General features: G+C 41.1%; 1 protein-coding gene across 11 annotated transcripts in view; it reads left to right on the forward strand.

Moving 5' to 3' along the window:
• tmem245 (transmembrane protein 245) overlaps positions 1-25,293 on the forward strand; it is a 181,043-nt gene that overhangs the window by 43,295 nt on the left and 112,455 nt on the right. For 7 of the 11 annotated variants that reach the window (XR_015078412.1, XM_085988173.1, XM_085988172.1 and 4 more), the window contains exons 2-6: positions 5,630-5,747; positions 10,100-10,195; positions 11,222-11,320; positions 11,520-11,633; positions 16,072-16,155. Coding sequence is in view for 9 of the 11 variants with exons in the window: in XM_085988173.1 (XP_085844299.1) it covers positions 5,630-5,747; positions 10,100-10,195; positions 11,222-11,320; positions 11,520-11,633; positions 16,072-16,155 (511 nt within the window). In the remaining 2 variants the exon portion in view is untranslated. The remainder of the gene's footprint in view (positions 1-5,629; positions 5,748-10,099; positions 10,196-11,221; positions 11,321-11,519; positions 11,634-16,071; positions 16,156-25,293) is intronic. The other 4 variants (XR_015078413.1, XM_085988169.1, XM_085988168.1 and 1 more) reach the window with 3 other exon arrangements.

Below are 25,293 nucleotides of genomic sequence, written 5' to 3' on the forward strand. Positions count from 1 at the left end.
TTTTCACGCTTTTGTACTCTATGCCTCTATTTATGAAGCCCAGGATCCCGTAAGCTTTTTTAACCGCTTTCTCAACTTGCCCTGCCACCTTCAACGATTTGTGCACATATACCCCCGGTCTCTCTGTTCATGCACCCCCTTTAGAATTGTACCCTTTAGTTTATATTGCCTCGCCTCGTTCTTCCTACCAAAATGTATCACTTCACACTTTTCTGCATTAAATTTCATTTGCCAGGTGTCCTCCCATTCCACCAGCCTGTCTATGTCCATTTGAAGTCTATCACTATCCTTCTCACTGTTAACTATACTACCAAGTTTTGTGTCATCTGCAAATTTTGAAATTGTGCCCTGTACATCCAAGTCATTAATATATATCAAGAAAAGCAGTGGTCCTCGTACCGACCCCTGCAGAACATCACTGTATACCTTCCTCCGGTCCAAAAAAGAACCGTTCACCACTACTCCGTTTCCTGTTGCTTAGCCAATTTTGTATCCATGCTGCGATTGTCTCTCTCAATCCATGGGCTTCAACTTTACTGGCAAGTTTGGAAGTCCATGTACACTACATCAAACGCATTGCCCTCATCAACCCTCTGTTACCTCATCAAAAAACTCAATCAAAAGTTAATTAAACACAATTTGCCTTTAACAAATATGGCTGGCTTTCCTTAATTAATCCACACTTGTCCAAGTGCCTATTAATTTTGTTGTGGATTGTCGTTTCTAAAAGCTTCCCCACTACCGAGGTTAAACTGACTGGCCTGTAGTTGCTGGGTTTATCATTACACCCTTTTTTGAACAAGGGTGTAACATTTGCAGTTCTCCAGTCCTCTGGAACCATCCCTGTATCTAAGGAGAATTGGAAGATTATGGCCAGTACCTCCGCGATTTCCTCCTTAACCTCCCTCAATATCCTAGGATGCATCCAAAGATAGGGCGTATAAAATAGCCAAAAAAAGCGCCAGAGCGGAAGATTGGGAACAGTTTAAGATAGAGCAAAGGAGGGCAAAGGGCATGATCAAGAGGGGCAAAATAGCTTACGAAAACAAGCTGGCGGAAAATATAAAAACTAACTCCAAAAGCTTTTATAAATATATCAAAAGGAAAAGACTGGTGAAAACCAAAGTTGGTCCATTGCAGTCAGATACGGGGGAATATATAATGGGAAATAAGGAAATGGCAGATCAACTAAATGCATACTTTGGGTCAGTCTTTACGAAGGAAGACACAAAAAACCTCCCTGGGATATCGGGAAAAATAGGGACATTGGCAAAGGAGGAACTGACGCAAATCAATATCTCTAAGGATATGGTGTTAAGGAAGCTAAAGGGATTGAAGGTGGACAAATCCCCAGGGCCTGATAACATGCATCCTAGGGTACTGAAGGAGGTGGCCCTAGAGATAGCGGATGCACTAAGGATGATTTTTCAGAATTCATTAGACTCGGGAACAGTGCCGATGGATTGGAGGGTAGCTAACGTTACCCCACTATTCAAAAAGGGGGGTAGGGAAAAAGCAGGTAATTACAGACCTGTAAGCCTTACATCAGTTGTGGGCAAAATGCTGGAGTCCATCATTAAGGATGAAATAGCGGAGCACTTAGCAAATGGGGACAGGATAGGACAGAGTCAACATGGATTTACAAAGGGTAAATCGTGCTTGACTAATCTATTGGAATTTTTTGAGGGAGTAACTGGTAGAATAGATGGGGGAGAGCCAGTAGATGTGGTGTACCTGGACTTCCAAAAGGCCTTCGATAAGGTCCCACATAAAAGATTAGCATGGAAAATTGAGGCTCATGGGATAAAGGGGAAAGTTTTGGCGTGGATAGGGAACTGGCTGTCAGATAGAAAACAGAGAGTTGGAATAAACGGCTCATTTTCTGAATGGCAGGCAGTAACAAGTGGGGTACCACAGGGATCTGTCCTGGGCCCCCAGCTGTTCACAATTTACATTAATGACCTGGATCAGGGAGTCGGATGCAGCATTTCCAAATTTGCAGACGACACTAAACTAGGAGGGGGGGTGGGCTCAGAGGAAGAGACCAGGAAGCTCCAGAGCGATTTGGACAGACTGGGCGATTGGGCGGATAAATGGCAGATGCACTATAATGTGGACAAGTGCGAAGTTATCCACCTTGGGTGCAGGAACGGGAGGGCAAATTATTATTTAAATGGCAATAGATTGGGAGAGGGGGAAGTACAGAGAGACCTGGGTGTTCTTGTACACCAGTCACTGAAGGCGAGCATGCAGGTGCAACAGGCGGTCAAGAAGGCAAACGGTATGCTGGCCTTCATAGCAAAAGGGTTAGAATACAGGAACAGGGATACCTTGCTGCAGCTGTACAGGGCACTGGTGAGACCACACCTCGAGTACTGTGTACAGTTTTGGTCGCCTCATCTGAGGAAGGATGTTCTTGCCATGGAGGGGGTGCAGCGGCGATTCACCAGGCTGATACCAGGAATGGCGGGAATGACCTATGAGGAGAGACTATGTAGTTTAGGGATGTACACACTGGAGTTTAGAAGATTGAGAGGGGACCTCATAGAAGTGTATAAAATTCTGACAGGTCTAGACAGACTGGATGCAGAAGGAATGTTTCCCTTGGCGGGTGAGAACAGAACTAGAGGACATAATTTAAGGATAAGGGCTAAACCATTTAGGACAGAGATGAGGGGGAATTTCTTCACTCAGAGAGTGGTGAACCTGTGGAACTCATTGCCACAGAGGGCAGTGTACGCCAGCTCATTAAATATATTTAAGAGGGAATTAGATATATTTCTACGGGCAAAAGGGGTTAAGGGTTACGGAGAGAAGGCGGGGACGGGATACTGAATTAAAGGATCAGCCATGATCTCATCGAATGGCGGAGCAGGCACGAAGGGCCGAATGGCCTACTCCTGCTCCTATCTTCTATGTATCTATGTATCCCATCCGGTCCTGGTGACTTACCAACTTTAAGAATAGCCAGCCTTTCTAGTGCCTCCTCCTTATCAATTTTTATCCCATCCAGTATCTCAACAACCTCCTCTTTTTTACTATGACTTTGGCAGCATCTTCTTCCTTGGTAAAGACAGATGCAAAGTACTCATTTAGTACCTCAGCCATGCCCTCTGCCTCCATGCGTAGGTCTCTTTTTTGGTCCCTAATCGGCCCCACCCCCTCCTTCCTACCCGTTTATTATTTATATGCCTATAGAAGACTTTTGGATTTTTTTTTTAATTCTTAACCAATTTTGTTATACTGGGAAAAAACTTAAAATTGGTTCAGAATAAATGTCATTGGGAACACAGAGAAATTCAGTTCATTTTCAGTTTATACCATTCGGAACTCTGAGTAAATTAACAATAATCTTACTCACTTTGTATTTTATAATATTTGAACTGCAAACTTTAATACGTTATAAACTATTTAATGCGGTAGCTGTAGCCATACTCTACATATTTTTATTAAATTAGGTTTATCTTAATTTTCATTGTTGGATAACATGTTGCTGTTGCCTCTAACCCATATCCTTAATGTTGTGCCTGCCTGTTTCCTGATTCTCTGAAGGAAGTTACCAGCTGGTTATCACCAACTGATTATACATGAAATGTATACTCCACTTACAAGAAATTTAGACAGTGCCAACATGCAAGTATCTGAGGGCAGTCAAAGTTTGTTATATCAGACACGAAAGTGTCCTTGGGTCATGTCTGTTGATCTTTGATAGATTATATTTATTCTGAACCAACTTTAAGTTTTTTCCTAGTGAAACAAAATTGGTTAAGAATTTAAAAAAAAGAAAGTTTGTACTTGTACTTTCTCCATGTTATATGTATCCAAGGAAGCCAACTCTCGAGCGAATTCATACCTTTGACGCAAGTGCTGGGTGGATTATGCTACACGATTGTCTCTGATAACATCTTTCAGTTGGGAGCAACACACTGGGCCTGAAATTGCGATCGGCGGCTTCCCGCGGGCGGATGCCTCCAACCAGTAAAAAAAAAAAATCTACGAATGTACCTGGTGGCCCGTGAGGTATGGAGGCTTGCACTCCTGGACCTCTCCGGGTCCATGCGGACAGAGCCCCACGTATCCCGGGGCGCATGCAGTTCGCAAGCACTCCATAGATCACGTGGGCCGGCCCAACCAATAAAAGAAGGGAATCCCCATAAGTATGAATGGGGATCACTTTATAAAAAATAAAAAAAATACTCAAACACATGAATTTTTTTTTTAATTACATATTTAAAATTAATTACAATACAATTTAATTAAATATTTTAAACTAAAATGTAATTTTTGGGGAAAAAATATATGTTTTAACGGGGCTAAAAATAAACTTACCTTATTGGACAGGGTTTTTAATGTATAAATGAATGCTAACATTTTATTTTTCTATTTTTAAAAACCCTTTATGCTGGTAAAAGCAGGCTTTATGCCAGGTGTAAGAATTTCACAGGCATTCAGCGGGCGGAAGTTGGGCAAATAGTGTAAAACTCTACCCGCAGAGGCCCTTCTCCCGGGGATGCAGAGGATCTGTCAAGATCGCAAGTTCCGGATTTTCGCACATGCACTTCGCATACCTAAACCCGGAACTTATGCGGCCCCTACGGGTGCGCGTGCACCTCGTACGGACCCGTGGGGGTTGCAAAATATGGCCCATTGTAGTTAATCAAATGTTTCTGAAAGTCCAAGTAAATTATATCCATTGGATAATCGCCCTCTATCAGGTCAGTTTCTAGCAGACTAGTGAGAGATGACCTATGTTTCTAAACATATGCTAATTATACAATATGCTGTTTAGATAAGCACTGATAACCTCCTGTATAATGCTGCACTATTTTGTCAACTACAGATGTTAGGCTAGCTGCCCTAGAGTTTCGTTTCAGGTCTACCTTTTTGAATATCCGGGTAATGTTTGCAATTCCTTTAGACCTTTATGAAGCTTCTAAAGCTATTAACTGAATCTTCATACTTCTCATTTCCTTGACTGTTTGAAGATGTATCTCATTAGTTCTAATTTTTAGCATATTTTCCATTTTCCTACTTTACTGATTTTTACAACTCATTCCAAAATTATTGGATTTAAAGTTTGAATGGTTTTCATTTGACTGGTACAAAGATGATCTATTTAACCATGCTTTTTGATGCCCTGTTACTGTTTTCTGGAATATAAGTAGGTTTAAGCTGAAAAATAATTGCCTATTTTGTTTAATTTATAAAGTTCCTTATCAGTCTTGTACATGTACATTCAATCTTATCTCGTCACTATATATTTGTCACAAATTAAACGCAGCCGCTTTATTATTTCATATATATTTTCTGATGGTTGAAAGTCTTTATCTGCCAAAGTATTCAAATATTTGAAAATTGCACCTCAATAATAGATTACAATTTATTTCTAAGGAGGTCCTCTATTATCTGCAAAAAAAAGATCTTTTGCAGAAAATGTCACCTTGTGTTCAAATTTAAAAGTCTGGATGAAATAATCAACGTTCATTAGTCCTATAAGTTAAACCAATTTTTATTATTTTTTTCTAGATGGATAATATTGGTTTTAATTGAATTTGAAAGCTGTACATCTACCTATGACATCAATGAAATGGTTAAAGCAATGAATTAACTCTTTTTTGTTTTTTTACAGGTATGGACTCTTGTTGTTGGGTATGTGTTGGCAGTTTCATTTAAGTGGAATACAAAAACTGAGCGTTTTCTTAAAACGATCTCTGTTCCAGTGTGGACAGTGCTTCTCTTTTATTTAGGTAGGAAACATTTGTTTAATACTTCCCGGTATGAGGCTCATTCAGTCCCAATCTGAGCATGGTCAAGCAGAAGCTTAAGTATCTCTGAGTGGAAATGAAAGGAGGGGATGGGGAGAAGAATTTGTGTGAGTAGTCTGTGGTACCTCTAGAGGGCAGTGGTGCCAACCTGCAAGTATTCTCTTGACTCAAGCATAAGGTGGACAAAGGGGCAAAAAATACAAAAATGGAAAGCTTAAGTGTCTCGGAAGTGTAAGCGAGAATCGAAAAACACTTGCAGGATAAAATAATAGATAATATCCTAAGAATTAACTAACGTGGATGCCGGCTTTAGAAAATTTATTGCACATTGATCTGTTAGCATTTCTTTCATAGGTTAAATAACAATAGCTAAGAACACATTAATCAAAATGTGACAAAATCTCTGTTCAGGTGATATAAACACTTGAGTTACACTGAGTTAGTTTGTTTCTCATTTTAAACCTAAGACTGTCCCACACCCTTTAAATATTTTGTTACATCTTTGTGTATATATTTATATTTTAGTGTTTTAAAAAAGTAGAGAATCTGGCTGAGCTAACTAGTGAATAGGAACTGACTCTGAATGGAGTTTTTTTTTTAATGTATGCGTTCATGGGATGTGGGCGTCGCTGGCAAGGCCAGCATTTATTGCCCATCCCTAATTGCCCTTGAGAAGGTAGTGGTGAGCTACCTTCTTGAACTGCTGCAGTCTTTGTGGGGAAGGTTATCTCACAGTGCTGACTTTGTCGTAGTGGTTTGGTACAACTGAGTAGCTTGCTAGGCCATTTCAGAGGGCAGTTAAGTCAACCACATTGCTGTGGGCCTGGAGTCGCATTTAGGCCAGACCAGGTCCGGATGGCAGATTTCCTTCCCTAAAGGACATTAGTGAACCAGATGGGTTTTTATGACAATCCAGTAGTTTCATGGTCACCGTTACTGATGCTGGCTTTTTTTTAAATTCCAAATTTATTTAATTAACTGGATTTAAATTTCCCAGCTGCCATGGTGGGATTTGAAATCGCGTCTCTGGATCATTAGTCCAGGCCTCAGTATGAGTTGGTGGCAGACTGAACATGATATAGACCATTGGCAATATTGTGACTTACATTTTTTTTTAAATACCTTAGCAAATGGGTAAGGTTGAAGAAGGATAGAACATTAACCTTACAATGTCACATGAGTCATACTATATTGCACAATTGAATTTTGTTGTTCATAGGAACGTAGGAATTGCTAGACGAGAAAAGATCAAGGTCTCCTCTAGTTTTCCTTCCATCATCCTGGTAGTCGCATGCTACAACAATAATGGAGTTGTTGACAAATCATAGCAATCAATCTCTATCAATTAGTCTGTAACAGCCAGACATGAAGTGAGAAAAACTCCGGTGGTGGAAAGGTTTGGGAACCATAGGTCCAAAGTTATCTGTTCCTCCCAAGCATGCTGCACTTACCATGTCATGTCTCAAATTACTCACATACTGTATCCCAAAATATTATTTTCCCTGTAACTGAAATTTCTAACATATAAAATAAGGTTTGAAACAAAATAAATTCAGAAATTATGTATTTTACAAATTTTTCCACTGAATTGCCTTTTTTGACTTAAAATGCCTTCCTTAAAGTTTTTTACTTTGAAGACCATGGCTTCTCCCAAAGGTCCTGTGTTTTGTATTTTTGCCCAGAGTTGTGACTCTTTGCTGAATGTGGATTGTGCAGTTTGTGTAATTTACCAAGATGCAGCAGTACCAGTCCAGCAGTTGCACTGATGGATCCTCTAGCAGTTTCTGCTCAAAATTATTTTAAGAATAGCTAGAGGGCAAATTTCAACATCTTTATTCAGGTGAAATTTATATACTTTTTAAACAAAAGCTGTGTTTTTAGATAGGCTGTGATTTTTTTTTTAAAGGCAAGCCACTGATTACACAGCTTTTGTTTTGTGTTCTGTAAGGGCATTAAGTTCAAAGAATGCGTGCTTTCCACATTTTATAATTGAGTTCATTTTTCAAATAAAGTCTCATTATCTCACATGGTTATCACATGTTATGTTGACTGTTAGAAAATGTAAATATTCAAGTCACTAACAGCTGTCAGACAGACAGAGACACAGGAACACAATGGCCTAAATCTTAATGGAGCGGGGCAATGTGCGTGCCCTATTAGTTAGGCCTTTTCCTGCACCCTTCAGCTCAAAAATTATTTTCCACAGTAATGCCAGATTAAAGGACCCTCTCCACCCATGCTACCAAGCTCAAACGGCCCCACTGCAATACTGACAAACTTCAGTATCCCCACCCCAGTTCTACCAATGACCAGGACCTTGCGCCAGTGCCACCAAAGTGAAAGATTTTCTCCCAAGCGACGTTAACCCCCATTTCTCATCCACAGTAATGCCAAATACTATAACTCTACCTCCAGCTGGTGCATCTTGCAGACCGTCTTGCTGTGTACTCTTGGCTTTACAATGGTAAGGACAAGAATTAAATGCATAGGTAAATAATATGACATTCATTGCCCATTATTCTGTGAAAATGGTAAGAGCTGTGAGCTTCAATCCCAAGCACCAGTATAAATCCCAGAATATATTTTCCCCAAAACTGTAATTTGACTATTCAGCCATTGTAATTCAGATCCCCCCACCCCCACTCCAATGTTATCCCTTGCATGACATAAATACCTGTTATAAAATAATGAATCCTCTGACTCGCTGAATAACACCATGTCTACTCGTGTATATTATACCTCGCAGGACCAACATTCAATTTTCATCATTGGAAAGTAGTGAGAATGAGAGATGGAGTGGGGAAGCAGAGAAGATAGAAATGGGTAATGCAAGAAAGGAAAGGGGAATTAGAGAAGTAATGTAAAACTGTAGAATGAGGGAGACAGGGAAAGTTAAATAGATGATGAGCCGAGTGAAAGAGGAAATGAGAGCACAGTCCAGATTTCAAGTAAATAATTCAAAATCAAATGTGTCAAAGGTTACACTGGTGAACTAGCTTTCAACATTTTTATATGGTGAGCTGGCAGTTACAATAATGTCTTTGAGCATACTATGCTTTATTTAAAACTTGTGGCTTTGTGGGCATATAATCTCCTTTCCTGGCTTGAGTTGTGGAAGTTTTGCCAACCCTGCTTTAGCCTACAGGGCTGTAGCTTCCCTAATCTGACCTCCTTATTCATCCTCGTTAAACTGTGGATCACTCCTGTTCCTCATTTCGGAACACTTTCAAATCAACATATGCCCTTTTGAAGTCTGGTGCCCAAAATGGCACACAGTATTCGAAGTCAAATCTAACTACTCAGCATAACCGCTCTAGACTTTTACTTCACAGTTGTGGTTATGTACTCCAACACTTGTGGGTTTTTTTAGTTGCTTCTCCACATTGCCTTGATGTTGAAAATGCGATTATTATAATTTCAAACTCTCGCTGTGCTATCTATGTTGCTCTTTGTTTCTTCGTTTATGCAATGCATTAAATTTGACCTAGTAAATTAACAAGCCTCTGGAAAACCTTAACTGCACTCCTATTTTAATGTTTTCTGCAAGTTCAGCAAGCTTATAATTTGGTTTCTGAATCCAAATCATTTTTGTAGATAAGAATATGGGCACAAACACTGATCACTGCGGTAGTCCACCCAGCACATTTCCCCCAGGCTGACACGATGCTACTCATAAGTTCTGTATCCTTGCTTTTAATCCAATTCCTTATCCAGTCCTGCATCCTATCTTGGATTCCCACAGATTTTAATTTCATTAGTCTTTCATGTAGGACTTCATAGAAGAAAGCCTTTGATAAGACACTTCTGCTCCTATCTTCTATGTTTCTATGATAAAATCCCACATGAAAGACTAATGAAGCTAAAATCAGTGGGAATCCAGGGTAGGATGTGGGTGTCCAAGCAAACTTTTTTTTTTGTAATTTCTTCAATTAACTGACATGTTAAATCTATGCTATTTGGTGCTTCTTAAACCTACACTCTAATATTTCCATTATTTTACGTGGTAATGTTATAAGGCTAATGGACCTGCGTCAAATTTGCATCCGTTTTAAATATAGGTACTTTCTTTACTTGTTTTCAATCCTGCAGAACCTCTCCAACATCTAATAAATTTTAGTACTGTAAGCAGTACCTCCAATTTTCCTCCCTAGCCACCTTCAGCACTCTAGGATATAATCCATCTAGCCCAGGAGATTTGATAATCTTCATTCATTTTAAATTATCAAGTAGCTCCTTCTCATTGATTTCAAAATGTCTAGTGATATTCACAGTGCAATAATTGGAAGTACGATGAATGTTCAGATTCACTTATTAAATATTCCTTTTCCCTGTAGCATCAGTTGCTGGCTCTTGGCGTATTCCAGTTTTTGTGGTGATTGTCATTCTACTGATTGTGGGAACGATTCAGGAGGAGAGAGGAAACAGCGCTGGTAAGTCGATGCTGTGCTATGTTATGTTACACAAAGCATTTTTTGTTCAAATCTATAAATAGCAGATACTCCATTTGTTTGTGTATTCAAATGGTGTGTTCAAATGGTGCATTCAAAATGTTAACGAACATCCTGAAATTGGCTTTTTTTCCCTCCATTTTTAAATTGGTGTCTGAAGAGCCTATTTTCCTTTCCGTGTTTGTGCACACATGTGTATGTCCCACGGCTTTGCTAAAAACAGCAAGGGTACTTATGCCATGTAGGACAAAACACTGAGCCACTGAATTACCATGACTGAAAAAGTTAAATTGCATTTGTATTGGATAATATTCTGGGATATTTACTGGTGCTTTGAGGATTAAATTCCACAATTCTTTCCATTTTGCTGTGAAAACAGTAAGTGTATATTCTTGTACCTAGGTATTTATCTTTATTCCTTGCCAGTTTTAAAGCTAAGAATACATAGCAAATGGTATGCAAGATTTACCAGTTAGAGTTAAATATGATACTTTGCAGTCCTGGTAAGGACTCTGGTTTTTAGCTGCACTGGAGGATGCTCCTTGGTGGCATTGAGAGATGATCCTGTACTTGAGCAAAACTGGGGTGAGAGTCCTGGATTTTGGCAATGTTGCGGTGAGGCTTAGCAGCATGGGGAATTCTTTGATCTGCCTTCACTGTGGAGGGGGAGCCTGAGGTTAGTCAAAAGGGGTGTAGAATATGGGGTTTGGCTCAGTGATTCCTGATGCTTTTCAGCAATGAGGGGGGGGTAGGGACCTGATGGCACTTGGGACATCAAATGATTAGCAGCACTGGTTTGTGACTTTCCAGGAGATCTCGGTAAACATTACGTTTGATGTTTGTGATTAGATCTCTGAAGTGTATCTCTATGTTTGCATCTCTTTCTGTATGTGTCTACCAGGTATCGGTCAGAAATTGTAAACATTCTAATTATGATCAACAAAACACAGGTGATAATTGAGGTTTTCTGTTTGCTTTCAAAATTACACATTCATTTTTTTTTTAAAGTACAAATTAGGATGAGGAAAAATGTCTTCCCTCTTGCACACTCTCTCGGCTTAATACACTTTCTGAAGTGTATAGAGTACAATTGGAACATTAAAACAGGTGTGTAATGAGTAGTCTTTCACTTTTTGAAAAAATATGCGCACAACCTTTTTTAAAAAAAAAAGTCCCAAATTTTACATTAGACTACTGCTTGTAAGAGTACCACATGGCTACAGTTGTTGATTTTTCATATCTTGTAGAACATGCTTTGTTCTGTGTTCAGGATGCTTGTTATTTTCTGACTTCTTATTGCTTGCAGGTTTGGAGCTGCCTGGTCAGGTGATTCAAATTATTGTAAGTACCGTTAATATGGCAATATCCATGACAGGATTCAGGAGTCCTCAAGAGGATCATCCATCAAAAGAATTATCAGGTAATTAATTGTCTTTTGCATGTTTGAAATAATCAGGGAAATTGATAATTTGCTGCATAGTTTCCTCTGAGCCATGTTAATACCAGTCTAGTTAGGACCAGCATTATATTGTAAAGTGTTTTTTGAACCGACCAGTGCTGTGTGGACAATACGCAATAAATATTTTAAATAAAAAGGTCTTAGTCGTAGCCTACTTTGTTAGCTATTATTTGAATGTAATGGTTTTCATTGCAACTGGTAGTTTTATTTTTGTCTTTTTTAAAGTTTAGAATGTCTTTCTAGATTTGTATATGCTAAGATAAAATCAACTTTTTGTAGGATGGGGAATGTTCAGTAAGTGCTAATCAAAGTATGATTCGATGGGGAAGGTGCAGTCAGTGCTAATCATCCAAGGTAAAGAACTACCATCCTTTGAATGAGACAATGGCCCAGAAATTCGGGTCGGAGGCTTCCCGCGGGTGCAAGCCTCCGACCTGCACTTACCTAGCGCGCCGGCTGTTGAACTGTGGGCTTGCATGGGATTCCGATCCTGGGCCTCCTCCAACTGCCGGCGTGCAGTGCTTGCGTATCCCAGGGGCACAGTTAGTTCGATGCATCCCCTGGGATCACGTGGGCCATGGAGAGCCAATGGTAGCAGGGAAATGCCCATTCATAAAATTGAGACAGGAAGAGCGGTCAAAACTAAGCCCCAAAACATCACTAAAACTTCAAATAAATTTTTTAAAAATCACATTTTTAAAATAACTATAAATTACATAAAATAACAAATTTAAATTATTGTTTAAAATATTGAAAAAATTAATTACATTTTCTAATGGGGCTAAAAATAAACATACTTTTCTTTAAAGTATTTAAAAATAATAAAGCTGTGGAAAAAATGTTTTAATTTTTAATTAATTCATCACTTACCTTGTTTAAAGCAGGCCTTGCGCCTGCTTTTTACATGTGTAACTCCTGGAGACTTACAATCCCGGAGAAACCTGCAAAAAAAAAAAAAGTAAGTTCCATGCGCACGCTGCCTCTCCGGCGCACGCATTCTACCTCTGAACCCCTTTAAGGGAACGGAAGTTCCGGTTTCCCGCACATGGCACGAAACCGGCACTTCCGTTGGGCCTACGGGTGAGTACCCCGTGTGTACTCACCCGTGGAGACCCGAATTTCTGGACCATTAGGTGGACATAAAAGATTCCATGGCACTAATTGAACAACAGGAATTCTCCAGGTTTCCTGGCTAATGATTATCCTTCGAACAACACCACCAAAATAGATTAATTTGGTCATTTATCTCACAGCTGCTTGTCAGCTCTCATTGTGTGTAAATTAGCTGCTGTATTTGTCTGCATAACAGTAACTACAAAATAATTAATTGTCTGTAAAGTGCTTTGGGACATCCTGAGGATGTGAAAGGTCTCGTATCAATACAAGTTATTTCTAATGGTACATGTGTGTAGAAGGAAAAAGTGCGATGTAATAAAAATAGAGACAGATTAAAGAACCAGAGTATAGAGTTTAAAGAATGGACTGGTGCAGAAGAGCAGATGAAGGAGTGGCAGTATGGGTGAGGAAGAAACTTGTATCCATAGAAAAAAGTACTTTATGTACCTTACCTGTTGTAGCTCTGACAATGTGAATTGAGGTCAAGATTAGTAAAGGGAAGTAATTGTTCATTGTTATAGATCTCCAAGACAGGAGGAGAGGATATTCAGGGAAAAAGAAAACCTGTAAATTAAGAAAACCTGTAAAATGTCTAAAAGATTAATCATGGGATGATTTCAATTATTATTGACTGGGGCAACAGAAAAAATTGAAGTATTGCATATTTCTAAGGGTGCTGCAGAATTTTTCTTAACTTAATTTGTTGAATAAGCCATGCAGTCAGTGGTAATTTTGAATTTATGCTACCATGTAAGAAACATAGTAGCAATAAGAGGAAACCCATATGTAAGCAAGGGAGGTTACACAAATAATGGCAATAAAGAGAATTTTCCTCAAATATAAATCTTCAAACTCAGCGGTAGACTGAAATATAAAAATATGGAAGACTGTTTATGAAACAGGTTAGTTAGGCAAAAATAGACAATGAGAGTATGATTGCAGAGAATGCAAAAACACAATTCTGAAAACATCCACAGTGTGGCGACATGCCACCATTGGACATAATCCGCTCACGGCGGCACGGGCAGTTTACGCAGGCGCACTGCCGGCAGCAGCCGCCCCCAGCCGTGGGCCCTTTCCTCCGGCAGCTTGTTTCCTGTAGGGACAGGCTGCCGGGAGCACTTCCTGTCTGGGGAGTATTTAAGTGGTTGCGCGGGCTTTTTAAGCACTTGTTTTGCCATGATGTAAATTAAAGCAGTTGTGTTCCATCAACTCTGGTCTCGACTCCCACGTTTGCCGCGGTATCTCAACAATAGTAAACTAAATCAAGGGAGTAGTCAAGCCTTTTGAAAGGCATTGATGGAGAGCTGGTAACCATCAGCTGATGTCCTGAACAGTTTCTTTATACTACTGTTCACTGAAGAAGCCACTGACTCTGCTGGAAGTGACCAAATTTAAACATAATAGTAATTACTGATAAATGTTGATGGCACTATATGAAGATGAGACCACAGGCTGGATGGACTGATCATAAGGGTACTTCAGGAAAAGGATAAAATTGGTCATGCACTGGCAGCGATCATAGAATTGCATAAAAATTACAACAGACGGTTTGGTCCAACCAGCCCATGCTGGTATTTATTTGCCACAGTAGTTCTTGCATGTACCTACCTAGTTCCCATATCTCATATTCCCGTTTCCTTCAATTACCTATCTAACTTCTTAAATATTGACTTGGTTTCTGCTTCAAATATTAACTCTAGGTTTCAACATCTCAACCCTCTGTATAAAAAAGTTATTCTGCTCAGTCCTCAATTTCTTGCATTTAATTGTATATACATGTCCCCTCTGTTACAGGGAATAGTCTGTTTCTACCTATTCTGTCCCATTCCTTCATAATTTTAAAAACCTCAACCACATCACCCTGTAATGTCCTTTGTCTTTATAAAAACAGCCCCAATCTGTCAAGTCTTTGTATTTGTATTTCCTCATACCAAAGCAGCATCCTAGTGATCTGTGCTGTACTCTCTCTTGCCTCAACATCTTCCCTATAATGTGAGACTCTGACTGTGGTCTTCCTCAGGCTTTATGTAGATTTATCATTGCAGCTGAACTTCAGTATTCAGCGGGCCAGAATTTACGGTGACTTTGGCATACGCTCAGCGTATGCTATCGTAATCCTTCAGAAAGGCCCCACAAGTTCCAGGTTTCTGCATGCGCGGCGCATGCGTGAAAACTCGGAACTTGCAATCTGTCAAGGTACGCCTTGACAGGTTATACAAACCGACTGGAAAATCACTTGCTGACGCAGAGTTGGGCTATTGCCCATGAAACTCTTACGGCGTAGGGCCTGCTTTCACCAGGATAAGGGTTATAAATCTTAATTAAAAATTAAAAAATGATGCACAAATACTTAAAATGAGTTTCTACACATATTGGCCTGGGTTAAAATGTTTAAAATTATTTTTCAAAAAATTCCATTTTTATTGTGTTTGGTATAATCATTTTAATTAAATTTGAAAATCAGAACATTTATATTGATTAGAGTTGTCTAAATTGTTTAATTATTTGGGGATTCCTTTGCATGTTATTGGGGAAATCTGTTCGGAAATAACGGCAATGGAATCCTCCTTATTGGAGGACCGTGCCCACGTGATCCCAAGGACACTTCCGAACTGCCTGCATCTCTGGGCTCTGTGGGCCTTTATGGAGGCATATGCATGGAATCGCCGTAGCTTTGGAGCCAGGAGGTAGGTTTGTAGATGTTTCGCGGGTTGGAGGCATACTCTGGCGGTACACCTCTGACGCAAATCCAGGGCCTATCTCTCTTGCAATAAAGTCCAATATTCCATTAGCTTTTTATGGCCCGGCCCACTTGAGGTACTGCATTTAATGTCTTGTGAACATGAACCCGAACAGTCAAATCCCTCTGCTATTCCATAACATCCAGTCTTCCTCCTTTCAAAGTATAATTGTTATTTTTTTTTAACAAAATATAACGCCTCACATTTACTAACATTGAATTCCATCTCTGCCACGTTTTTACCCATTCTATCCCCTTATCAATATCTTCTTGTCATTCCTTTGGTCCTCAGAATTATTTACTATGCCTCCTACTTTAGTATTGTCTGCAAATTTGGATACCATGCCCTCTAGCCTTCTATCCAAAACATTGATGTACACCGTGAACATCAATAGTTCCTGGGACACTGCTACCCATTTCCAACCACTTTGAGAAACTGTTTATTAACTCCTACTCTCTGTTTCCCCTCTCATAACCAGTTTTAAATCCAATTTGCTACTCTTCCCCACTAATTCCATACACTTTAATCTTTTCCAATAGTCTCCGGTATGGTATCTTCTGAAAGTCCATGTACACACATCCCCCATCCATCATACCCATTACCTCTTCAAAGGCCTCAATCAGGTATGTCAAGCATGATCTTCCTTTCTAAAAATCCATCTTTGCTGATTTTCATCCAGATATTTAGTGATTTCATCTTTAAGTGCTGTGTGACATTTTACTATGTTAAAGGCACTATATAAAATGCAAGTTGTTAATTCAAGATTCAAAAATTCTCCCTACCACTGATGTTAAATTAACCGGTCTGTAATTAGCAGAATTAAAAAAAAAAAAAAAAAAAAAAATGCATATTACATTGGCCACTCTCCAGTACATATCCATTCTCAATAGAGCCCCGAAAGAAAATTTCCAGTGCCTCCACTATTCCTACATTTTCCTCCAGACCTTTGGCTGTGTCCCATCAAGTCCCAGCACTTTTTCCAATTTCCATTAAAAGCAAGGGTACCTTTGAATCCCAATTTTTTTCCATGCAGCTGTACTTCAATAAAGGTGCAATACCTGTCAAGTATATGTCCTCTATTAGAATAACCAACTTCTCTAATATTTTCCTTTTATTTATTATATCTCACATCTCGCTTTTAATCAACAGTACTTTATATGCATCCCTGCCAACTCACTATCCTCTGCGATGAGGGGGTCCTAACTCACATTTAATAACCATCTTGCTGATATATTTGTAGAATATTTTACTGTTCTTTCTAATTTTTGAGGATCTTTTGTACTCCTTCCTTACTTTCCTTATTCTTTTCTTAACCTATTTTCTTATATTAGAATCAAACAGCACACAAGGAGGACATTCAGCCCACTGTGCCTGTGCTGGCTCTTTGAAAGAGCTATCCAATTATCCCACTCCCCTGCTCTTTCCCCATAGTCCTGAAAAGTTTTCCGTTTCAAGTATTCATCCAATTCCCTTTTGAAAGTTACTGTTGAATCTGCTTCCACCACTCTACCAGGCAGTGCATTCCAGATCATCATAACTCGCTGCGTAAAAAAGAAAAAACTTTTCCTCATCTCACTTCTGGTTCTTTTGTCAATTATCTTAAATCTGTGTCCTCTGGTTACCAACCCTCCTGCCACTGGAAACAGTTTCACCTTATTTACTCTTATCAAAACCCTTCATAATTTTGAACACCTACCGAATTTCCATTTAACCTTCGCTGCTTGAAGGAGAATCCTAGTTTCTCGAGTCTCTTCGGAGCTGAAGTTCAGCATCCCTAGTACCATTCTAGTAAATCTCCTCTGCACCCTCTTCAAGGCCTTGACATCCTCAAAGTGTGGTGCCCAGAATTGGCTACAATACTTCAGCTGGGGCCTAACCAGTGTTTTATAAAGGTTTAGCATAACTTCCTTGTTTTTTACTCTCTGCCTCTATTTATCAAGCCAAGGATCCCCTATGCCTTTTTCGAAAGCCTTCTCAACTTGTCCTGCCTCTCTAGTACTTCATCAAACAATTCAATCTAGTTAGTCAAACAGGATTTGCCTTTAACAAATCCATGCTGGCTTTAATTTATTAGCCCATATTTTTCCGAGTGCCAACTCTTTTTGTCCCAGATTATTGTCTCTAATTTCCCCACCACTGACAGGCTGAATGGCCTGCAGTTGCCAGGTTTATCCCTCTCCCTTTAATTAAACAGGAGTGTAACATTTGCAATCCTCCAGTCCTTGGGCAACATTCCCCTTTTTCTAAGGAGGATTGGAAGAATGTGGCCAGAGCCTCTTCAATTTTCACCCTTGCTTCTCTCAGTAACCACTGCCAACCTTTTAAGTATATCCTCTTTATCTATTTTTATCCTATCCAGTTTCTTTACTACCCCCTTTACTGCAACATTGGCAGTATCCTCTTTGGTGAAGACAAATGCAAAATACTCATTTGGTTCCTCAGCCATGCCCTCTGCCTCCACAAGAAGATCTCCTTTTTAGTCCTTAATCATCTTTTCTTTGACTACCCTTTTACTATTCATATGTTTATAAAAGACTTTTTTGGGTTCCCTTTTATGTTGCCTCCTAATCTATTCTCATACTCTCTCTTTGCTCCTCTTGTTACTCTTTTCAGTGCTCCCCTGTACTTTTTGTATTCAGCTTGGTTCACTACTTAATTATAAACGTGACATTTGTCACAAGCCGCCTTTTTCTGTTGTATTTTAATCTTTATATCTTTACTCATCCAGGGAGCTCTAGCTTTTGATGTCTTTCCTTTTTCCCTCATGAGTATGTGTCTAGTCTGTACCCGAACTATCTCCTCTGTGAAGGCCTCCCATTGCTTATTTATTGTATTATTTGGCAGTCTTTGATTCCAGCCCACCTGGGCCAAATCCCTTTGCAACTCTCTGAAATTAGCTTTCTGCCAGTTGAATATTTTCACATTTGATTTTTCTTTGTCCTTTTCCATAACTACTCTAAACCTAATGACATTGTGATCACTGATCCCCAAATGTTCCCCCACTGAAACTGCACTGCTTCCTTCCTTGTTGAGCTGGAAATATACTGATCAAGGAAGTTCTCTTGTGCACAAACTGCCCAGGTATGCCCTGTCCACAAAAAGCAGCACAAATCCAATCCGGTCAATTACCGCCCCATCAGTCTACTCTCAATCATCAGCAAAGTGATGGAAGGTGTCGTCGACAGTGCTATCAAGTGGCATTTACTCACCAATAACCTGCTCAGTGATGCCCAGTTTGGGTTCCGCCAGGACCACTCTGCTCCAGACCTCATTACAGCCTTGGTCCAAACATGGACAAAAGAGTTGAATTCCAGCAGTGAGGCGAGCGTGACTACCCTTCACATCAAGGCAGCATTTGATTGAGTGTGGCATCAAGGAGCCCTAGTAAAACTGAAGTCAATGGGAATCAGGGGGGAAAACTTTCCACTGGCTGGAGTCATACCTAGCACAAAGGAAGATGGTTGTGGTGGTTGGAGGTCAATCATCACAGCCCCAGGACATTGCTGCAGGAGTTCCTCAGGGCAGTGTCCTAGGCCCAACCATCTTCAGCTGCTTCATCAATGACCTTCCCTCCATCATAAGGTCAGAAGTGGGGATGTTCGCTGATGACTGCACCGTGTTCAGTGCCATTCGCAACTCCTCAGATAATGAAGCAGTCTATGCCCGCATGCAGAAAGACCTGGACAACATTCAGGTTTGGGCTGATAAGTGGCAGGTAACATTCGCACCACACAAGTGCCAGGCAATGACTATCTCCAACAAGCGAGCGTCTAACCACCACCCCTTGACATTCAACGGCATTACCATTGCCAAATCCCCCACCATCAATATCCTGGGGGTCACCATTGACCAGAAACTTAACTGGACCAGCCTCATAAATAATGAGGCCATGAGAGCAGGTCAGAGGCTAGGTATTCTGTGGCAAGTGTCTCACCTCCTGACCCCCCAAAGCCTTTCCACCATCTACAAGGTATAAGTCAGGAGTGTGATGGAATACTCTCCACTTGTCTAGATGAGTGCAGCTCCAACAACACTCAAGAAGCTCGACACCATCCACGACAAAGCAGCCCGCTTGCTTTTCACCCCCATCCACCACCTTAAACATTCACTCCCTCCACCACCGGCGTACCATGGCTGCAGTGTATACCATCTACAAGATGCACTGCAGTAACTCGCCAAGGCTGCTTCAGCAGCACCTCCCAAACACGTGACCTCTACCACCGAGAAGGACAAGGGCAGCAGGCGCATGGGAACACCACCACCTACAAGTTCCCCTCCAAATCACACACTATCCTGACTTGGAAATATATCACCGTTGTGTCATCGTCACTGGGTCAAAATCCTGGAACTCCCTCCCTAACAGCACTGTGGGAGTACCTTCACATGGGCTGCAGCGGTTCAAGAAAGCGGCTCACCACTACCTTCCGAAGGGCAATTAGGGTTGGGCAATAAATGCGGGCCTGGCCAGCAACGCCCACATCCCATGAACGAATATTAAAAAAAAAAACTTTTCAGGAATTCTTTCCCCTCTTTGCCCTTTACAGTTTTTTTTCCTAGTCTATTTTAGGATAATTGAATTCCTCCATTATCACGACTCTAAAGTTCCTGCAATTTGCCTGCAAATTTGTTCCTCTATCTCCTTCCCACTATTTGGTGGCCTATAGTATACACCCAGCAGTGTAATAGCTTCTCTATTGTTCCTTAATTCATACCAAATAGATTTTGTCTTTGAGCCCTCAAGTACATCAACCCTTTGTAGTGCTGTAACAGTATAGTTGATCAATACTGCCACCTGCCTAATTTTTTTTCCTTCCCTATTTTTCCTGAATACATTGTAATCAGGAATATGAAGTGACCCTTTCTCCCTTGAATGAGTCAGTTCTGCATTATTGCCACTATATTATAATCGCATGTATGTACTTGTGTCTGCAGCTCACCAACCTTATTTACCACGCCCCATGCATTTACACACTCTAAACCTATCTTAGTCTGCCTCATATTTCCCTCCTGTTTTATATCTCCTATTTCTGAACTGCTCTTTATTCTAATGCTGTTTGTCTCTTCCAGCCTTCTGTGCACCTTGTATCTCCTCTCTCATGCTTCATCCTGGTGACCCGCCTCCTCACAAATTAGTTTAAATCCTCCCGAACAGCACAAGTTCGCTTTGAGAACATTGGTCCTAGCCCCATTGATATGCAACCCGTCCACATTGTGCAGGTCTTTCCTGCCCCAGAACTGGTCCCAAAGCCCCAGGAATCTGAAGCCTTCCCTCCTGGACTATTTCTCCAGCCACACATTCGCCTGTCTGTCTTACTACTCCTATACTCACTAGCATGTGGCATTGGGATTAATCCAGAGATAGCTACCTTTTGAGGTCCTGCTCTTTAACTTCGTCCCTAGCTCCGGAAACACTGCCTGTAGGACCTCAACCCTTTTCCTGCATGTCATTGGTTCCAACATAGACCATGACTTATGGCTGTTTCCCTTCCCCCACCACGGCAAAATCTTCTGCACCTGTTCAGTGATCAGATGATCTAATTAATTATCGGGGGAATTGAGACAAATGATCGCGACAAATTATTCACTGTGAAAGAAAAAAAGACTTGCATTTATATAGCACCTTTCATGACCACCGGATGTCCCAAAGTGATTTACAGTCAATGAAGTACTTCTTGAAGTGTAGTCACTGCTGTAATGTAGGAAATGTGGCAGCCAATTTGCGCACAGCAAGCTCCCACAGACAGCAATGCGATAATGACCAGATAATCTGTTTTTGTTATGTTGATTGAGGGATAAATATGGCTAGGACACGGTGGATAACCCCCCTGAGTTATCCCTTCGATTCTGAGCATTGTTCTCGACCTCTCTCCTAATGGTGTATCCGGCAGTCTGGGCGTATCACTGCTTTGGATGGCCTGGGGTTGAGTGGGTTCGAGGAACTCCTCGATCTCTTTGAGCATTACTAGAAGAAATTGTATTCTTCCAGTGCATGTGTTCGGCATTCATGAATATTAATCCAATGCTAATGAATATTAATCCGGTCGTGGTTCATTATATAGAGAGAGAGAGAAAGGGAACACTCCATAACTTGTGAAGCTGCTGATTTTTGCTGGCCTACAGCTCCAATGCCAGCAGTCTTCCTCAGGTATTTGACCCAAGTAATCATTCCTTTTGTGTTACCCCAGGCAGTGATTGTCAGCGGGCCAGTCAAATGTGAACAGCATCAATACTGAGCTCAATCCTGTCCTCACCTGACATCCTTGTGCACATGCTCCAGCCAGGTCACTGGATAGTGATCAGGAGCAGGAGCTCTAGTTAATGTTTGCCTCCCTAACTCGTGTATTGATTTAAGCTCAGGCTGTTTCTCACTGGTGACAGATTCATGTACCAGAGGACATTGTCATTTTCTCACATTATACTCCATCTGCCAAATTGTTGCCCACTCACTCAACCTATCTATATCCCTTTGCAGACTCTTTATGTCCTCCTCACAACTTGCTTTCCCACCTATCTTTGTATCATCAGCAAATTTGGCAGCAGTACACTCGGTCTCTTCATCCAAGTCATTAATATAAATTGAAAATAGTTGAGGCCCCAGCACTGATCCCTGTGGCACCCCACTAGTTGCAGATTGCCATCCTGAAAATGACCCATTTATCCCGACTCTGTTTTCTGCAAGTAAGCCAATCCTCTATCCATGCTAATATATTACCCCCAACACCATGCGCTCTTATCTTATGCAGTAACCTTGTCGAATGCCTTTTGGAAATCCAAGTACAGGTAGACTACCCTTTATCCGAACTTCCGAAAACCGAAACCCTCTAAAAACCGAAGGTTTTTTCGTTCAGCGTAAGTCGTGCGCACGACATGACCAGAGTGGCGCACGACTTACGCTGAGCAGAGGGTCAGCGTAAGTCGTGCGCACGACCCCCCACCGACCCCCCCCGCGGAACCACCTGACTCTCTTCCAAAGGCTCGAAAGCAACGAGAGCTCTGAGCCCGCGGCGGTGCCGGCCCCTGTTCCGACTGAGCACGACGACCTGTTGGTGGAAATGTGGAACTTCATTGCATTCCAGGCTAGCGGCGACGGACAAGCCACGACTGCGGACCCCCGCCGACCCCCCCCCCGCGGACCCCCGCTGACCCCGACCCCCCCTGCCGACGCCGACCCACCTTCCGAAATCCGAAATTTTCCGAAAACCGAAACACGGCTGGTCCCGAGGTTTTCGGATAAAGGATAGTCTACCTGTACACTACATCAACTGGTTCCCTTTTATCCACCCTGCTTGTTACATCCTCAAAGAACTCTAATAAATTTGTTCAAACACGATTTCCCTTTCATAAATTGTATTTTGATTTTCTAAATGCCCTGCTACTTAATAATGGATTCGAACATTTTGCCAATAACCAATGTTAGGCTAACTGGCCTATAGTTTCCTGCTTTCTGTCTCCCTCCTTTTTTGAATAAGGGCGTTACATTTGTGGTTTTCCAATCCGCTGGGACTTTTCCAGAATCCAGGGAATTTTGGAAGATTACAACCAGTGCATCCATTATCTCTGTAGCCACTTCTTTTAAGACCCTAGGATGCAGGCCATCAGGTCCAGAGGACTTGTTAGCCTTTAGGACCCATAAGTTTGCCTAGCACTTTTTCTCTAGTGATAGTGATTGTTTTAAGTTCGTCCCTCTCTTTTGCCCCTTGATTTTCTACTGTTGCTGGGATATTTTTAGTGTCCTCTATTGTGAAAACAGATACAAAATATTTGTTCAATGCGTCTGCCATTTCCTTGTTTCCCATTATTATTTCCCCAGTTTTGTCCTCTAAGGGGCCAATGTTTACCTTAGCCAGTCTCTTCCTTTTTATATACTTGTAGAAGCTCTTGCTGTCAGTTTTTATATTTCTTGCTAGTGTACTCTCACAAGCTATTTTCTCCCTCTTTATTATTTTTTTAGTCATCCTTTGCTGGTTTCTAAAGTGTTCCCAATCTTCTGGTCTACCACTAATCTTTGCAACATTGTATGCCTTTTCTTTCAATTTGATACCATCCTTAACTTCCTTGGTTAGCCATGGTTGGTTCATCCTTCTCTTCGGGTCTTTCTTTCTCACTGAAATATATCTTTGTTGAGAGTCATGAAATATCTCTAAATGTCTGCCACTGCTTTTCTACTGTCTTACCTTCTAATCTATTTTCCCAGTCCACTTTAGCCAACTCTCTCCTCATACTTTTGTAATTGCCTTTATTTAAGTTTAATACTCTAGTTTCAGACGCAAGTTTCTCGCCTTCAAACTGAATGTGGAATTCAATCATGTTATGAACACTTCCCTAGAGGATCCTTTACTATGAGATCATTAATTAATCCTGTTTCATTACACATTACCAGATCTAAAATAGCCTGTTCCCTGGTCGGTACCACAACATATTGTTCCAAGAAACTGTCCCGAATACACTCTGTGAACTCGTCCTCAAAGCTGCTTTTGCCAATTTGATTTGTCCAATCTATATGAAGATTAAGATCACCCATGATTATTGCAGTACCTTTCTTACAAGCCCCCATTATTTCTTGATTTATACTCTATCCTATAGTGTAGCTACTGTTAGAGGGCCTATAGACTACTCCCACCAGTGCCGCCTTTCCCTTACTATTTCTTACCTCCACCCAAATTGATTCTACATCTAGAACTTCCAAGCCAAGATCATTTCTCACTATTGTACTGATCTCATCCTTTATTAACAGAGCTACCCCACCTCTTCCTTTCTGTCTATCCTTCCGAAATGTCAAATACAAGAAACTTTGTGCTATCCGGCACCGACGGGACCGAGCTGCTGCCATTCCCTCAAAACTGCCGGACACTCCAGAGTTAATGTTGAAAGCTAGAGATTCTTATCTCCGTATCTGACAACAAACACTGTTGCTTAGCAACAGCTTCTAAACAGTCGGGTGCAGCTGCAAGCGTCTGTAGCTAAAGCTGTTGCTATAGCTACAGACCTTGCATTGCTTGACTGGGGGAAAAAAAAGCAAAGAAAACAAATGAAAAGAATAAAAAAACGGCTCCTGATTTTTGCCGGTGGCTCCAGCTTGCCGTATTCAGTTCCCAGCCTTGGTCGCATTGCAACCACGTCTCTGTGATGGCTATTAGACCATACCCATTTATTTCGATTTGTGCCGTCAATTCATCTATCTTGTTACGAATGCTGCGTGCATTCAGATAAAGAGTCTTTAATTTTGTCTCTTTATCATTTTTCCCTACTCTGACCTTATTTGCTGGTGCACTCTTATGTTTGTATGCTCTGTCCCTTCCTGTCACACTCTGGTTTTCATTGCGCATATCACTACCCTGCACTATTGCCCTGTCCTTTCTCTTTAACTTTCTAAATTTCCCCTCGCTTGAACCCTCCCCCTGACTATTTAGTTTAAAGCCCTACCTACAGCTCTAGTTATTCGATTCGCCAGGACACTGGTCCCAGCATGGTTCAAGTGAAGGCCGTCCCAACGGACAGCTCCCTCTTTCCCCAGTACTGGTGCCAGTGCCCCATGAATCGAAACCTATTTCTCCCACACCAATCCTTAAGCCACGCATTCAACTTTCTGATCTTATTGACCCTATGTCAATTTGCTCGTGGCTCAGGTAGTAATCCAGAGATTATCACCTTTGTGGTTCTGCTTTTTAATTTAGACCCTAGTTTCTCATACTCCCTCAGCAGAACCCCTTTCTTAGTCTTACCCATGTCGACCACGACAACTGGATCCCTCCCCTCCCACT

The sequence above is a fragment of the Somniosus microcephalus genome, chromosome 5 (assembly GCF_052327205.1).
Source record: "Somniosus microcephalus isolate GS21.2 chromosome 5, FLI_Smic_1.0, whole genome shotgun sequence".
In the NCBI taxonomy this organism is placed as follows: domain Eukaryota; kingdom Metazoa; phylum Chordata; class Chondrichthyes; order Squaliformes; family Somniosidae; genus Somniosus; species Somniosus microcephalus.